This window comes from Mauremys reevesii, linkage group 8 (genome assembly GCF_016161935.1).
Source record: "Mauremys reevesii isolate NIE-2019 linkage group 8, ASM1616193v1, whole genome shotgun sequence".
Taxonomy (NCBI): domain Eukaryota; kingdom Metazoa; phylum Chordata; order Testudines; family Geoemydidae; genus Mauremys; species Mauremys reevesii.
Window position 1 is genome coordinate 8,739,486 of NC_052630.1, and position 16,462 is coordinate 8,755,947.

Genomic DNA, 16,462 nt, shown 5'->3' on the forward strand with positions numbered 1-16,462 from the left:
TTTTCTAGGTTAGGGGACTATGATGCTCCTAAATTAATAATTTTCATGATACATTACAAGACAAATAATAAAAGGGGGGCAGTTTGATATAAACAAACTGCAAGAAGGTGTTTTTGATAATCATAATATGAGTTTATTTAATGACTCTGTCCAATACCAGTTTCCTGCAAACATGCGTTTCCAAACAAGATCAGGCACTTTAACCTGATTAAACTATTACATGTGCATGGCATCATCATTATTACTTTAGTGCCACCACAAAAGTGCACGGTGTTTGGCAGGCAGTCTTTGTTGACAATCTAAACTTTAAACAGTAGCTTTTGTAGAAGGCAGACATTTTGTCTTGTAGATATCAGTCGACATGAAAGGTAGCTAGAAGGAGATAATAGGATTCTTTTCTTATAGATATCTTGTCACTCAGTCCGCATGATAAGAATGTCTGACGCCTATTTTCAATCTTCCTTTCCTTGACGTAACCAGTGAAATTCAGTATTATTGGTCTGGCCAATCTTCTGCCGCTGGAGGGCGCTAAACTCTACGGGCAAAACAGCGACAGTTCAACGCAGAAGAGCTTAAACTAAAATCTATTGCAAACTTGGTTGAGGATGAGATGCAACAGAATGCCTCATTCCAGTCTCCTGTTTTCCTTTGCCTTACACATTTTAGTTTTTCTCCTCTCCCATGCTGTATTTAACTCTGTCGAGGACTGTGGTGGGCTACATACAAGGTGTGCGAACCAGGCGAGGCAAGGTGAAGTTGTATTGCTGCTTGTCTGTCATGATGTGGCACATCGCCCTGTGAAAAGGTTGGGGTTAGCTCAGTTTGCCCATGTGTTAGCCTAGGCAGGGACAAATGTCAATACCTGGATCTGGGGGATTTGGAGGAGAGGCTTGGCTAACTCTTACTATGAGGGTGGCCAGATGTCCTGATTTTATAGGGACAGTCCCAATTTTTGGGTCTTTTTCTTAGATAGGCTCCTATTACCCTCCACCCGGCCTGATTTTTCACACTTGCTGTCTGGTCACCCTATATACAAGGGCCTGGCTAGAGCCCACTGCAAAGCAGCTCCTCAAGGCATTGAAGGCCACTCTGGGTTTTGTCAGCCCCTTGCCTGGCCGTACAATTCAATTGCCCTGTGGCTGGAGTCTCCAGGCAGAGGATGCTGACAGCAGGACGTGCGGATCCCGCAGCCAGGCTCCCCCGCCCCTGTCCTGCGGTGTAATGGGGGGGGGGGAGGAGAGGGCAACGGCTGCTGACTAGAGACCCCAGCCCAGGTGGGTGAGGGGAGACCAAGCCAAGCCCCAGCGAGAACCCCCGGGAATCCCAACTCCAGCCCGGGAGGGGGACGCTTAGCGGGGAACCCCCAGCTTGGGGGGGGGGACGCTGCCCACAGAGCCCACCCCACGGGTGGGGAACATGAAGGAGCGTGGCCGGGTGTGATCCAGGTGGGGGTCGTCTTCCATCGCTCCTCAGGCAGCGGGGCGCCCCCCCTCCTCCGGGGGCGGGGCAAGGCCCTGGACACCGCTGTGGGAAGCCCCGGGGTGGGGGTAACGGGGTGCGCACCCCCCCCAACCTCCCAGGCGCGCGCCTGCCGTTAGGCGGCTGAGGTGGCTGCAGCAGCAGCGGCGGCGGCGGATGAGTGTCTGTCCCGCCAGCCTGCTCCACCCCTGGGGAGCGCAGGAGGCGCCCATCTCCTTTTCTGGCCGGGGCTATTTGCATAGCCCCCGCGTGCGCCGGGAGCCCGAGGAGAGGGAGTGGGTGGGATTATCCCTGAGTTCACCCCCCCCATGGGGGATTACAGAGGCTCTCCCCCCTCCCCAGAATAGCGGGGGACAGGCCCCCCTCCCCCCCAGTTTGAGACACACCGAAGGAGAAAACCAGCTCCTCCGGCGCTTCCTGCCCCACTTCTCCCGCAGCCGCCTCCCGAGCGCCGCCGCCGCCTCCGCCGCTGCGCGCCCCGGGCAGGAGCCGCACGGGCGCCCGCTCGCCGCAGCCTGAGGGCGGATCGGGGCCGCCGCAGAACCGCTCGCTCTGCCGCGCGCCCAGCCGCGGGACCATGAGCCGGGGCGACGGGAGGCTGCAAGCGGCGGCTGCCGCTGCCGGGCTGCCTCCAGCCGGCGCCCGGTGCGCGGGGGCCGGCGGCTCCGCAGCCCTCTGCCTGCTGCTCTCGCTCACCTCGCTGGCCGCCTGCCTGCTGCTGAGCGCCAAGACGTGCGAGCTGCAGGGCAGGGTGGCGGCGCTGGAGGAGCGGGGCGGCCCCGGCTGGGCACCGGGAGCCCCCCTGAGCCCCGGACCGCTGCTCGCCCTGCTGCAGCCCCACATGGAGCAGCTCTTCCGGGAGGTGAGTGCTGCGGCGGCCGGGCACGGGCTGCGGGCTCCTTGCAGCGGATAATGCCCCCTCGCCGCCGGCGCTGGGCTCTGGGCCACCTTGGCCCCCCAGGGATGGGGCTGAGCCCCGAGCCCCTGCATGTGGCGGAGGGAGTGTTGCAGCGAGCAGGCCGGTGCCTGGGGGCTTTGCAGGTCTCTTGGGGGTGTATGGCACAGCCCTGGCTTGGCAATGGGGGGGTTGCGGGGGTCCCGGGACGAGCCCCAGCTCCCCCTGTGCCAGGGGGCTGGGGCCAGAGTGACCTTGGCGTCCGATCAATACCTGACCCCTATAGAGCCTAAAAGATGGGCAAGACCGTCCCCTAACATCAAGCCTCCAGTTTGGGTCCTGACTATGCCGGGGGTTCAGTTCCCAGTGAAGTGGGCGGAAGGTACTAATACTAGGCAGGATCGGGCCCAGCTGTGACTCTGAATCGGGCCCGTATCATTATCCCAAAGAGAGACAGGAGAGGTTCATGACTGCCCCAGGTTACATGTGTGCAGTCAGTGTTACCTGCTAACTGGTGGTAGGGTGCAGAATAAAACCCGGGCACAGAGAGGTTAAATGAACTGCTTAAGGTTACATGGTACCTGGTGGCAGGGTGCGCAATAAAACCCCTAAAGTGCAGTAGTTGTTGATTACAAATTTGAACAGCAGGCCGTGAAAGATGGGATTATTGATTACTTACCTTGCAGCTAAAGTAATTGATTGAACTGTATAAGCACATCTGGACTTTGAGACGAATACTGTTGATAAAAATGTAACGAAAAATCTAAATACTGTGGGTCAGATTCTGCCACCTTTATTCACACCAAGTACCTCACTTTGTGAGTAGCCCTGTTGATTTCAAAGTGGCTAACTTGTGGAGTAAGATGTGGAATTGTTTGCCCCTTCATTAGCAATTTATAAGGAGGAAAAAATCCTAGGTGATATTACATCTAGTTACGTGTGTTGTGCATAAAGCAAATTTTATTCCTGTGAGAAAAGAGAATCCCTGTATTTAAAAAAAAAAAAATCTTTGGCTGTAATGGACAACTATTTTTATGTTACACGTGCTTTAACATGGTCCCCCATTATCTTACAGAGTATCATAAAGCATCATATAGTACAATGGTGCTGTGTTGATTTATGGATGATAGGAACACCAACAGCTACTGTTCGTGTATTTACTGAGTCTTTTGCTATGATCCCATAGTTTCTTGTGCTGAATGAATTGTTCCGCTTCCAGAATGAGTTTCTATATTTGTTTCTATCCTCTAATACAAAAACTAACACTACTCAGGAGCTTGTTACACTTTTTGGTGCCAACTGTAGTACGTAGTTCAGATGGATTTTGTTTGTGTGGCTTTTGTCTAATAGTAAAGAGTTTTGGGATACAGAACTGATTTGCTAGTTTAGGATATAACATTAATTGTTCATAAAACTTAAGCAGGTTACAGCAAGATTCCAACAGGATATTAGTGGGTAACGTAAGCTTGCTGTGTGCAGAAGTGACTACACAATGGAACACTGAGTTGGCTTTTTATTCTTGTATTGCACCATTGACATATAAGAGATTGTGTTGTATTGTGACTGGCATATAAGCAATTCTCTGCCCCAAGAAGTTTGCAGTCTAAAAGCCTCAATACTGTAGAAAGCTTACATATAACTTTACCCACTTGAGTAATTCCATGGAATTAAATGGGACTACTCATGGGAGTAAAGTTGCACGTGTACTTGAGGGTGGAAAGGGAAAGGAGACAACAGTAAACGGTGGGAAGGGACTGTTGAGAGCACTGATTTAGCAAGGAAAGCAGAATGTATATGTTGCTTGTTTGTTAACTTTTAAATTATGGGTAGGTGTTAAAGAAGGGAATAGGTGAAACCACATGGAGGTCTGTGATGTGAAGCTAATAGAAAGCTGAGAGATGTGAAGAAAGAACTCATAGTTGCCTGGCATTCAGAAAGATGGAGACTATTCCAGGCACAGAGGGTAGTGTTAATACAGGTGTGGGGGCCATATGCCTTCTCACCTATCTATCAATCAGTCATCTAGATATGATTTAAGGGATAATCCAGAATATTAGTGCAGAGCGGGTGCTTGCAAATGAGACACTTTCAAATGTGTTTAGATTTCATTTCTTGATGGAAGCTGATTGAACAACTCTAGCTAATTTGTATGTTCTGGCTAAGAATTCGCATATCATTCATGACAGCAGTTCTGTTCCTATCTGTTATTTCATTCAATAAATATGTTTGTAGGTGGGAATTATACTTGATCACAAGCAATGCCACAGAAACAGTTTCTCACTGAGATTTAGTGAAGTGTGGAAAGCTTGCATTGTATTGTGAATGCTCAGATGGGGATTGTAGAGGGAAACTAAAGTGAAACCACATAATTGAATTCCTAATGCAAGAATAAATATGTTGAAACATTTAGTGTGACCAAACATCTGTCAATAATGAGAGCACAAATTTTTAAATGAGTAACAGATTCAAGGAATGAATTTTAGTTAGTCATTCTGCTATCTTTTTAATATGTACAGTAGGCGTGGCAGTCCTGCTAAACTACATCTGTTCATTTATGTTCATTTTAAATAACAAAAACGCTCTTTGATTAACTTCTTGTTAATTATATAAAACATATGACTAGCAAAGTAACTTTCCTTTACACTTGAGAATTTCACCAGAGGTAAGACTGTTTTGTCAGTCTATTTCATGACCATAAATTGATATTTAAAGGTTGGTTTTTTTTTTCAAATTCTACCACAAAATCAGAGAAGAAACAAAACTAAAACTAGGTATAATATTATGTCCTCTGTTACTGCAGAGCATTAATGTACCCTGCTACTAGGGTTCTGCTGACGTATCCTTTAAGGTGAGGCACATACAAGGGCATAAATGCAATACAGCCGTGCTGGGATCCATTTAATAAAAATACAGGGGGGGAATGTTTGACAAGTAGAACAGGATAGAAAGTCAGTAGAGTAGGGAAGAAGATGGTCTTGTGGTTAAAACACTGGATTGGAATTTGGGTGGCTGGTTTTCAATTCGTGGCTCTGCGACAGAGACATCCCCTCTAAGGGTACGTCTACACAGGCAGAGTTACAGTGCCGCTCGGAGAGCACTGAAGGGAAACCACTGTTGTGTGTTCACACCGTCAGCTGCCTGCGCAATTGTGTGTTCACACTTGCAGCTGTATTCGGAACGGTGTGCTCTGGGCAGCTATCCCACAGAGCATCTCTTCCTCTGCCGCTAAGAGTTGTGGGAAGGCGGAGGGGGTTGCAGGACATCCTGGGTCCTTTCCTAATGCTCCATGATGCCATTGCTTCACATCCCAGCAATCCCTGTGCTTCTGTCCACATTTGGTGCCATCTTTCAACGGTTTGTGTACTGCATGCTCTGCTCTGCCTCTTCGGACTGCAGGAATGGATCCTGCACTGTTGACCAATATGCTGCTTGCTCTCACTACCACATCATGAGTGGCAGCGGAGTTATTCCTTAAACTACAAAGGCAAGAGGAGTGCAACATTGATCTCGCCACGCATACTAGATATGATACGAGATTGCTTGTGGCATTCACAGAGGTGCTGACCACAGTTGAATACCGCTTCTGGGCTCAGGAAACAAGCACTTAGTGATGGGATCACGTTGTCATGCACGTCTGGGGTGACGAGCAGTGGCTGCAGAACTTTTGGATGAGGAAAGCCCCATTCATGGGACTGTATGATGAGCTCCCCCCAGCCATGTGGTGCAAGGACACGAGAATGAGACCTGCCCTGCCATTGGAGAAGCACGTGGCAATTGCACTGTGGAAGCTGGCTATTCCAGACTGCTACTGATTGGTCGCTAACCGGTTTGGAGTGGGAAAGTCGATCGTTGGACTCGTGTTGAAGGACATGTGCAGCGCCATTATAGACTCATAGACTTTAAGGTCAGAAGGGACCATTATGATCTTCTAGTCTGACCTGCACAAAGCAGGCCATAGAATCTCACCTACCCACTCCTGTAACAAACCCCTGACCTATGTCTGAGCTATTGAAGTCCTCATCTTGTGGTTTAAAGATTTCAAGGTGCAGAGAATCCTCCAGCAAGTGACCTGTGCCCCACACTGCAGAGGAAGGTGAAAAACCCCCAGCGTCTCTGCCAATTGCCCTGGAGGAAAATTCTTTCCCGACCCCAGATATGGCGATCAGTTAAACCCTGAGCATGTGGGCAAGACTCTCCAGTCAGACACCCAGGAAAGAATTCTCTGTAGTAACTCAGATCCCACCCTGTCTAGTGTCCCATCACAGGCCATTGGGCATATTTACCACTAATAGTCAAAGATCAATTTTAAACTCCAGAATTAGATCCACCCCTAGATATGTCTTTTTCTACTCCTTCCCTGCTCTTTCTTCTCTCTTCTTCCTCCTCCCCCTTCATGTCTTGAACCTCACTTCACCTTCCTCAAGTCTAAACTTCTAAAACTTTCATCTTCTTTCCTTCTCCACTTTTGTGTCCATCCATTTGTTCTTCTTTTCCTGGTATTTATCTTTTATAATTATTTTTTCTCCATATATTATATTCCTTGAAATCTTTCCTATTTATCCTTTATTTATACCCTCTGATCCTCTTTCAAGCTCTTTCTTTTATCTTCTCTCAGCCTTCCTTCTTCTAAATAAAACAGATTTTCCTTTTTGTCTTCCCTTTCTCTTCATCCTTGTTCCTCCTCCAGTCATCCTGTTCCCTTTGTACTCCTTCTGTTCCACTGCACCCTTACCAGCAGGTGAGGTCCCAGTCAGAAACACACACACCTGTCTATCTCTATCTTAAATACCTGGTACCTCTCTATTGTACATGCACCTCTTTTTCATCATGTTTTCTTGGCGACCCATATTCATACACATCATGAGCTCTTCATGACCATAATCACATAGTCATCCTATGAAGGACCTCCTCTGTTATTTCCAAGTGATGTGTCCTCATTTCCTCCTCCTCCTCTTGTTGTTAATAACAAAATTTCTAATTATAATTCCCAAATACTATTACTTTCTTCTTACTATTAAATTTCATCATACTACTACTTCCAATTTACAAATGTCATCCAGATCTTCCTCTAGGATATCCCTCTCCTCCTCTTCCCCTGCCATATGCAAATTTTATTAGCACATCTGCCCTTTTAGTTCCCACATTCCACATTGATTCTTTGGTCTCAAAAATTCCCTATTAAACTCCTCCCGGCCTAATAGTTCTCCTTAAGTAACCTCCCTTATGACCCACCTTCTCCTTTTTCCTATTCTTTTCCCTTTCCCCTCTCCTCCATTTCCTTTTCCTTTTCTTTAGTTCATATCTTTTTTTCAATTTTCTAAATTTTCCTATCTTTCCCAAATTCAAAAAATTTCTTTAATTTTTTGTTCAAAATTATATCCTTCAAAAAATGGAGGTAAATTTAATTTCTCTTAAAAATCCTTTATTACAAAAGTTTGTTGGTTTTTAGGTTTTCACCTTTGTGTGTTCACATTTTGTTTCATTTTATTTTTGTTTTGTTTCTTTAACTACTTACCTTTACTAATTTTTTTTACTTAAACAGTTAAACTACTAGACCTGTCATACTTTTCTGTTCTCAGGAAAGGTCTTTCTTTATTCTCTTCAAATAAATTTCCCCTTTCTTAAATATTCTCTAGTCAAAATAATTCTAATTTGTTTAATTATTAATTATTGTATACTTTAAAATTCTAATTTGCTAATTATCAATCTAATATTCTTGTGTTAATATTTTCTAATTCTTTAGAAGATTCTCTGATTTAGTTTATGAAGATTATCTGCTATCCATTCACCTTCCCCTGTCTACATTTAATATCTACCTCCCCTCTCATCATTCTCATATCCTACCCCTATCCATAGCCTCCCATTTAGCATCATTCGTGACTCTGGAAGTTAAATATTGGATTGTCCTGGTGCGTCTGCGCATGCTATGGGCCTCGTGAATCATGTTTGTCCATGGCTGGGCGGACATGGCTTCTGGGCATGGGGCAATGGGATAGATGGCACTGGATCCATATTTCAACCACCGCACCCGACCACCTCAGGTCACCGTTAATTTTTCAAGAATTTTCAGAACATTTCAATCCAGGCATTCAATGAGCGACGGTGCACAAAGGACACACTCTGGAGCACTCTGCACACATCTTCACATCTTGGAAACTGCAGCCTGTTCAGAAGCAGAAACTTTCTCCTTTCTTCTCAAGGAAACCATTGTAATCCTTCCTCACTTGCTCCACCCTGTGCCCCTTACCGTTTGCTAATGCTGCATACACGGTGCCAGACACCAGAGTGCAAGCAACAACAGGCTGAGCAACAGCAGCCAACAAGCTGTGTGTGTTTTTTTGGTGCTTGTGCTTTGCCTTTGGCTGCTGCTGCTGGCTGGCTGGCCTGATGACCTGCCTAATATTACTATGCTTATAGCCACATGCTATGTACCTGCTGTACGGAAGTGTGAAAAGGGGTGAAAGTGAAGGACAGGACAGACTCACCTCAGGGGCTCAGGGCTCCAGCAGGCAGAATGAACACAGACAGGGCACAGGCACAAGCAGGGGCCGGGGGGGGGGGATGATCACAGCAGAGGCATGAATTTGAAGAGCAGCTTGATTTATTTTGCTTGCTGCTATTTGCTTGATTGTGTTGCTTGTGAGTGTAGCTGTGATTGGTGACTGTGTGACTGTGAAGGACGAAGAAAATGAAATGTTAAGAAAATTTGCCTGTGCTTTTTTTTCTGTCAATAAAAAAAAATTGCTTAAAAAACAAAACCAAAAATTATTAAATTAATTAAAATTAGAGAGGAGAAGAGAGGGAAGAAACAATAAACAGCAAAGCAGATGGGCAGATGGGGGGTAGGGGGAAGAGAGAGGAGGGGGGAGGATGGTTAAAGATTTGTGTTTGTGTTTGTATCATATCATCCCTCTCCTCTTGGACAGTGTGTGCAGTGGAGTACTGTACTTCAGCAAAAACTGGAAGGAGGATGGGGGGGGGGTGCAGAGTGGTACTAGGAGTCCGCAGTGCTGGACTGTGATGGGGGAGGAGTGGAAAGCAGCGGGTACAAACTCGAGCCAGGAGGTTAATAAGAGTGTATTGGCAGTGTCGGGGGGGGGGCGCATGGGAAAGAGTTTTGCGACAGCGGCTGCAGGGGAAGGTGGGCACAGAGCTGCTCAGTTTGCAGTGCTGGTAGCATCTGGAGCATGTCTGCTTGGTGCTCCATAACGTTTAAGAGCTGCTCCGTGGCTTCATTCTGGCATGCCGCATTCCCCTTTCGGTCCCTCTTCTCGCTGTCCCGCCACTCCTTCAATTCTTGTTGTTCGGCTGCGGAGTGCATCATGACATCACACGGAAAGTCCTCTTTTGTTCTTCTTGGCCACTTTCTAATTCTGTGCAGCCGTTCAACTGGATAACAAAGAGGGAGGCTGGGCTCTCAAGGTCATCTCTGTGATGCCAAAATGCAACATTTTACAGAAGCAGTATTGTTTGCAACACACAGACCACCGATTGAGTGATTTAAAACAGCCACTATTCACATACCTATCACTAACTGGCTGACCCCAGGCAAGCACACATGAACCACAAGGCCCCCCAAAATGGTGAGTAACTCCAGGGGAAGGGGAAATCAGTGTTCCAGGACTGTACTGTACACTGGGCACATGGCTTTTGGGGAGAGCCAGAGCTGTGGGGGGGGGGGGTTTATAATCATTACTGTCCCCACATTTTCCACAGGCTGTATTCATTATGGAAGATGTCTTGCTCCTGAGGGTGAGCTGGGAATCAAGGAAGGGTCTTCTCCAAGATTGTGGCTTCCATCCTGGCCCTTATGGAGATCTCTGAGGCAGATTGCCATGAAGTGAGGGAGTCTATCAACACCCTGTTCCACCACTCAGACTGTGCATGTGGTAGTACGCACATCATACAGACACAAGACTGCTTTCTGCAACCCTTCTGCCTCAAACTGTGACGGGGCGGTTCTGGCGGGACCCAACTGAGAGTGCCAATTGCTCAAACAGGGCAGTCACAGCCCTAGGCTGGGGTTTTTCCACCCCTAAGGCAAACCAAACCAGCCAGACAAAGAGGACTTTGGTTTCACCCCACTGGCAAACCACAAGTCACACAAGCAATTTCCTTAGACACTCCAGTCTCCCAGTATCACCACCAGTCCCACTCATCCTGGGAATGACTGGTTATGAAAACCAACACCCCAGTAAAAGAAAAAGATTCTCTCGATCCCAAAGGACCAAGCCCCAGACCCAGGTCAATATACACATCAGATCTTACCCACAAATCACGCTGTTGCCAATCCTTTATAATCTAAAATCTAAAGGTTTATTCATAAAGGGAAAAAGGTAGAGATGAGAGTTAGAATTGGTTAAATGGAATCAATTACATACACAAACAGCTTGCTTCAGTGATTCCCAAAAGCCACTTACCAGGGGCCTCCTCTCCTGTTTGCACTTCACCAAGCTCTGACAGCTGTGACTGGCTAGCCTCCTCCGGGGTGGAGAAGAGCTCCTGGCTGCATGCATCTCTGACCTCTAAGTCGTCCTCTGCCTCTGGGTCCCCCTCCCCGTCCACATCCTCGTCCAAGATTTCCTCCTCCTGGCTCGGTCCACTCTCGACTGGCACATGAGCCACCAAAGTATCCACAGTGACCCTCACAGTGAAGGTGGGATCGCCACCGAGTATTGCATCCAGCTCTTTTGTAGAACCGGCAGCTTGTGAGCACTGCACCGGAGCGGCGGTTTGCCTCCCACACCTTGTGGTAGGCGTTCCGCAGCTCCTTCACTTTGACCCTGCACTTCAGTGTGTCCCGGTCATGGCCCCTTTCTGTCATGCATCATGAAATCTGTCCATAGGTATCATAATTCCTATGGCTGGAGTGCAGCTGGGACTGAACAGCCTCTTCTCCCCAAATGCTGATGAGGTCCAGCAGCTCGGCATTGCTCCAAGCGGGGGATCACTTGGTGCATGGAGCAGGTATAGTCACCTGGAAAGATGCGCTGAGACCACTGCATGCGTCACTGAGCAAACAGGAAGGGGACTTTCAAAATTCCCAAGGAATTTAAGGATTGGGGCCCATGGTTGGTCACCTGAGGGCAGGGCAGTAGAGTTCAAACCGATGACCAGAGAGACAAGAACAGGCATTATGGGACACCTCCCAGAGGCCAATCGCAGCTCTGTAATTGATCTGGGTGTCTACACTGGCACCGCGATGCTGTAGCACTAGTGCAGAAAGCTGTACACCTCTCATCCGGGTGTTTTGTTTGTTTGTTTGTTTTTTACAGTGCTGCAACTGTGCAGTTTCTGCGCCCTTAAGTGGCTTGGCAATGTGTACATCTTGAGAGTTACAACGCAGAAAGCTGCTTTACTGCGCAGAAACTTGCCAGTGTAGACAAAGCCTAAGCTTGCACAAGTTGTTTATTCTCTGTGCTTCAGTTCCCTATCTTCTGCTTGTGTATTGAATCTCTTTCTCCTGCCTTTTATCTGTCTTGTCTATCTAGATTGAAAGGCTTTCTTTGAGGCAAGGGCTATCCCCTACTATGTGTTTGTGCAGGGACTAGCACAATGAGGCCCTGATCTTAGTTGGGGCCTGTTGATAGGATTTCCTCCCTCTCCCCACACTTCTCTAAGAGGAGATTCAAACAATGGGTAAATAAAAATCTCAACCTCAAGAAGTTTATGTGCAAAACAAATATCTTGGTGCCCAAACTGGGGTTTATGCTCCCATTTAGTTGTAGACCCAAGTAAACCCTCAGGGATTTCATACATGCTTTTATAAATGTGACCTTATAAATACACACATCTACACTAGTGTTCTGTGACGTCTTATTTACATAGAACTTCACTGAGCGTTTACGTTGTTCTTTAATGAAAACATTCTATAGATTCATAGTACACTGTACTCAGTGGTTCTCAACCAGGTGTACCTGTACCTCTGGGGTACACAGAGGTGTTTCAGGGGGTACATTAGCTCATCTACATAGTCACCTAGTTTTACAACAGCCTACATAAAAAGCACTAGTAAAGTCAGTACAAACTATTTCATACAGGCAATTACTTGTTTATACTGCTCTATATACTATATGCTGACATGTAAGTATAATATTTATATTCCAATCAATTTATTTTATAATTATATGGTAAAAATGAGAAAGCAAGCAATTTTTCAGTAATAGGTTGCTGTGATACTTTTGTATTTTTATGTCTGATTTTGTAAGCAAGTCATTTTCAAGTGATGTGAAACTTGGGGGAGCACAAGACAAATGAGATTCCTGAAGGGGGTACAGTAATCTGAAAGATTGAGAACCACTGCTCTAATACAATATATATTTCACCATGTGGTCCAGGTGTAGTAATATCTCCATTTGCTCCTTAACAAAAGCTTGAATTCAGAAGGCATAGTTCTCATGCATAAAAGTTTGAATGTGAGGATTAAAGAAATATTTAGTTGTAAACAGAGCAGGACAGTTTAGTTCACAATGGATTTATTGTTCCTTATTAGCCATATAGTGTTCAGATTAATCCATTTAATGCTTAGGAAAATTCAGTGGAAGAATGCAACGCTCATTTCAGAATTAAAGAGATGCAAATATTTTCCTTACTCCCCAAGATATCTAAATCTAATGAATGGATTAAAGATGGGATAATTTACATTCTTGCCCTGGGCAGTTTCATCAATTTTATAATCAGGATGACTGTAAAAGTCATAAATGACTCACCTGTAATGCTCAAACTGCAGTATGTGGTTGTTAGAGAAATGCATGATAGTTTAGACCATTCTTGTTCCCAAAACCAACAGTTGCCTGAACTCTCTATATTCTCTTAGGAATCTGTGCAGTTTTATAATATGTGGCTATAAAGCTCTGCAATCCAAACCAATACAAATGTCTGTACAATTGCAAGCACTGCACTGTGTCAATAAAAAAAAAGACTTTTTCACCTATAGGACTCTAGGGACGTTTTCAGCCTTGGGTCAGGAGTGCTGGCTTGTCAGTCTTAAGTGCAAGTCAGCAGCTTGTCTTGAAAGCAGTGAATAATTAGGTGTCCTGTGTCTGGACTGAGTTACGTGGCTATCCCAGGCTTCTGGACAACGGGATTTCTCCTAGCCAGTCAAGATTCATGAAAGTTTTAAACACAGTTTTTTGGGCATTTTCAGATGACTGATAACCCTTTGCCTTAGTTCCTTAACTTGAACAAAACATTTAAATAGATACATTCCTCTCTCCCCGCTCGCCACCAAAATCAGTGAAAGCCATGTTGGGGGTCTAATTCAAAACCCATTCAGATCAGTGGGAACCTCTCTATTTACTTCAAGGGACTTTGGATTGGGATCCTACTGGATAATATTTACAAACCTACTGTTGTGATAGCTGTACTGCATGTGTGCCGTTGTTTTCTCTAATGGATGTTGTAATGCTATTGTAGTATTACAGAATATTTGAAAATGAGGCAGCAGCATCCATGCTCTGTGACCAAAAAAAAAAGGCTTTTAATGTATCTCTCTCTCATTCATGTATATATGAATGAATGAGTGGTGTTTGGAGAAAACAGTTTTAAAACTCAAGCAGTTTTCACCCTTCCATTAACCCTTCCTGTAGTTGGAATTGTTCTACTGTGTGCCTGAAACCAACAGAAATATCAACGTATATTCTAAAAAATATATGCAGTTAACATGGGCTTAAAAATATACAGTCATGTAATATACCATCAGTGCTACCACCATGGATTTATTATGGTGACTTCTAGGGGATATTTTTACATTTCTGTGAATTGGTTGTTTCCCATGGTTTGTGACAAACTGGAGGAAAACTTTTGGTCCAGATATTCCCAGTGAAAGAATAAGTATCAGTACTATGCTGATGTCTGCTGAAGCAGGTGAATAAATAGTGCCTAATGTTTTCTGTGTCCCATAAGCTTGTAGACAGCAATATAGCTTATATGTAAACTTGGAAAATGTCATCTAGATGAAATTACTAAAAGGTGGGCACACAGCAGGATGAAAGATCATACTCAAAGAGTAGTTCTCAATGGTTTGCTGTCAAATTGGGAGGGCGTGTTTCGTGGTGTTCTGCAGGGCTCATTCCTGGATCCAGAACTAGTCAATATTTTCATTAATGGCTTGGATAATGGAGTAGAGAGTATGCTTATAAAATTTGCAGATAACACCAAGGCTGGAAGGGGTTGTAAGCATTTTGGAGGACAGGTTTAAAATTTGAAATGGCCTTGACAAATTGGAGAATTGGTCTCAATTCAACAAGATGGAATTCAATAAAGACAAGTGCAAAGTACATCACTTAGGAAGGAAAAATCAAGTGCGCAACTACACCATGGGGAATAACTGGCTTGATGGTAGTACTGCTGAAAAGGCTCTGGAGGTTATAGTGGACCATAAACTGAACATGACTTGTCAATGTGATGCAGCTGCAAAAAAGGCTAATGTGATTCTCAGATATATTAACAGGACTCTTGTATGTAAGACACAGGAGGTAATTGTCCCACTCTACATGGCACTGATGAGGCCCCAGCTGGAGTATTGTGTCCAGTTCTGGGCACCACGTTTTAGGAAGGATGTGGACGAATTGGAAAGAGTCCAGGGGAGAGCAACACAAATGATTAAATGTTTAGAAAACCTGACCTATATGGAAAGGTTGAAAAAACTGGGCCTGTTTAGTCATGAGAAGAAGACTCGGGAGACCTGATAACAGCCTCCTGATGTTAAGGGCTCACGGGCCTGCACAAGGGGGCATGGGCAAACATGGGCATGGTCCCACCCCAATGATTGGTGGGGGCATAACTCCTCCAAGGCTGCAGCAGGGCACAGAACATGTCCCTCCAAAAGTGGTCAAATTTAAATTCCTGCACATGCCCCTGCAAGGGCTTGTATAAAGAGAACGGTGATCAATTGTTGTCCATGTCCACTGAAGGTGGGACGAGAAGTAATGTGCTTACTCTGCTGCAAGGGAGATTTAGGTTAGATATTAGGGAAAAGCTTTCTAACTATAAGGGTAGTTAAGCTCTGGAATAAGCTTCCAGGGGAGATCATGGAGTTCCCATCATTGGTAGCGTCTAAAAACAAGTTGGACAAATGCCTATAAGGCATGGCCTAGGTTTCCTTGGTCCTGCCACAGTGCAGGGGGCTGGACTTGATGATTTCTTGAGGTCATTTCCAGTCCTACATTTCTATTATTCTATGATATATTGTTCACTCTTTTATTTTTTGTATGCATATGAAAAGATGTGGGGATAATTCCGTGTGGCATTCTTGGTCCTTAACTCCTATGAAACCCTTGAAGCAGTTTTGTGCTTGCCTTGCAAACGTGCCCCTCTTGGGGCAAATAAGTCACTTTTCCAGACATCCTACAAGAGGTGCTAGAGATTGAGTAGCACAGTAGGCTCCCTTTGGAGGCTGAGAGCATCACCTTTACAACTTAAACCTCACTGTTATCATCCTGCATTGGATCTGCTGGGAGCAGGGCGGTGTCTTATATAAAGTATTTGTAATATCTCTGGGCCAGATTCTGCCATGCTTGAGTAGTATCTTATTTGGCAAGTAACTTCTTTGCTTTCCAAGGGGAAAGGTTTTACTCTCCATGAGTAAGGGTGGCAGACTGACCAATTTTAAACATCTTGTGTGTGATTTTAGAAGAAGCTATTGTTAAACTGGACTGACAAAAATGGGGTGGAGTTATTTGTCCATAGCATGAAGATTTGTTTTTGTAATTTGGCCCTTTGTATGCATGCAGTGAGTATACATTTATTCTCTACATATCTTTTTTTTTTTTTCCCTCTCTCCCTCTGGACAGAAAATTGGCGAAGGATTAGCCAAGCTGCGGACAGTGCGAGAGGCTCCATCTGAATGTGTCTGCCCACCAGGTATGTGGAACAGTGACATCTTACTTATACCATTACCACCAAAGTTTGACTGTTGGTAAATTGTTGACAGTCTTACTGCGCTAATACTACCCACATTCCTCTTCTTTCTTTTAGCTGCTCCTTTGTATTAAATGGAATATGCTAACGAGTTTAAATACCTCCAAAGATGAAGTGCCCTCTTCTGATCAACTGGATTAACTTTTCCTGGCTTGCATTTGTGTGTTT

General features: G+C 45.3%; 1 protein-coding gene and 1 long non-coding RNA gene across 8 annotated transcripts in view; one reads left to right on the forward strand and one right to left on the reverse strand.

Moving 5' to 3' along the window:
- Positions 1–110: 110 nt before the first annotated feature.
- On the reverse strand, positions 111–2,297 carry LOC120370973. Of its 3 annotated transcripts, none has more exons than XR_005584090.1 (2): positions 2,176–2,297; positions 111–795 (listed from the first exon to the last, which is right to left on the reverse strand). It is a non-coding gene; the product is annotated as an uncharacterized LOC120370973 (long non-coding RNA). The 3 variants fall into 3 exon arrangements; XR_005584088.1 differs by lacking the exon at positions 2,176–2,297 and adding an exon at positions 1,866–2,029; XR_005584089.1 differs by lacking the exon at positions 2,176–2,297 and adding an exon at positions 1,401–1,527.
- Positions 1,952–16,462, forward strand: part of COL23A1 (collagen type XXIII alpha 1 chain) — a 322,706-nt gene continuing 308,195 nt past the window's right edge. For 4 of the 5 annotated variants that reach the window (XM_039486355.1, XM_039486352.1, XM_039486353.1 and 1 more), the window contains exons 1-2: positions 1,952–2,341; positions 16,168–16,237. In XM_039486355.1, coding sequence (XP_039342289.1) covers positions 2,057–2,341; positions 16,168–16,237 — 355 coding nt within the window. In that variant the 5' untranslated portion in view covers positions 1,952–2,056. Of the gene's footprint in view, positions 2,342–2,370; positions 2,521–16,167; positions 16,238–16,462 lie in introns of those variants that run through there. The other variant, XM_039486356.1, reaches the window with a different exon arrangement.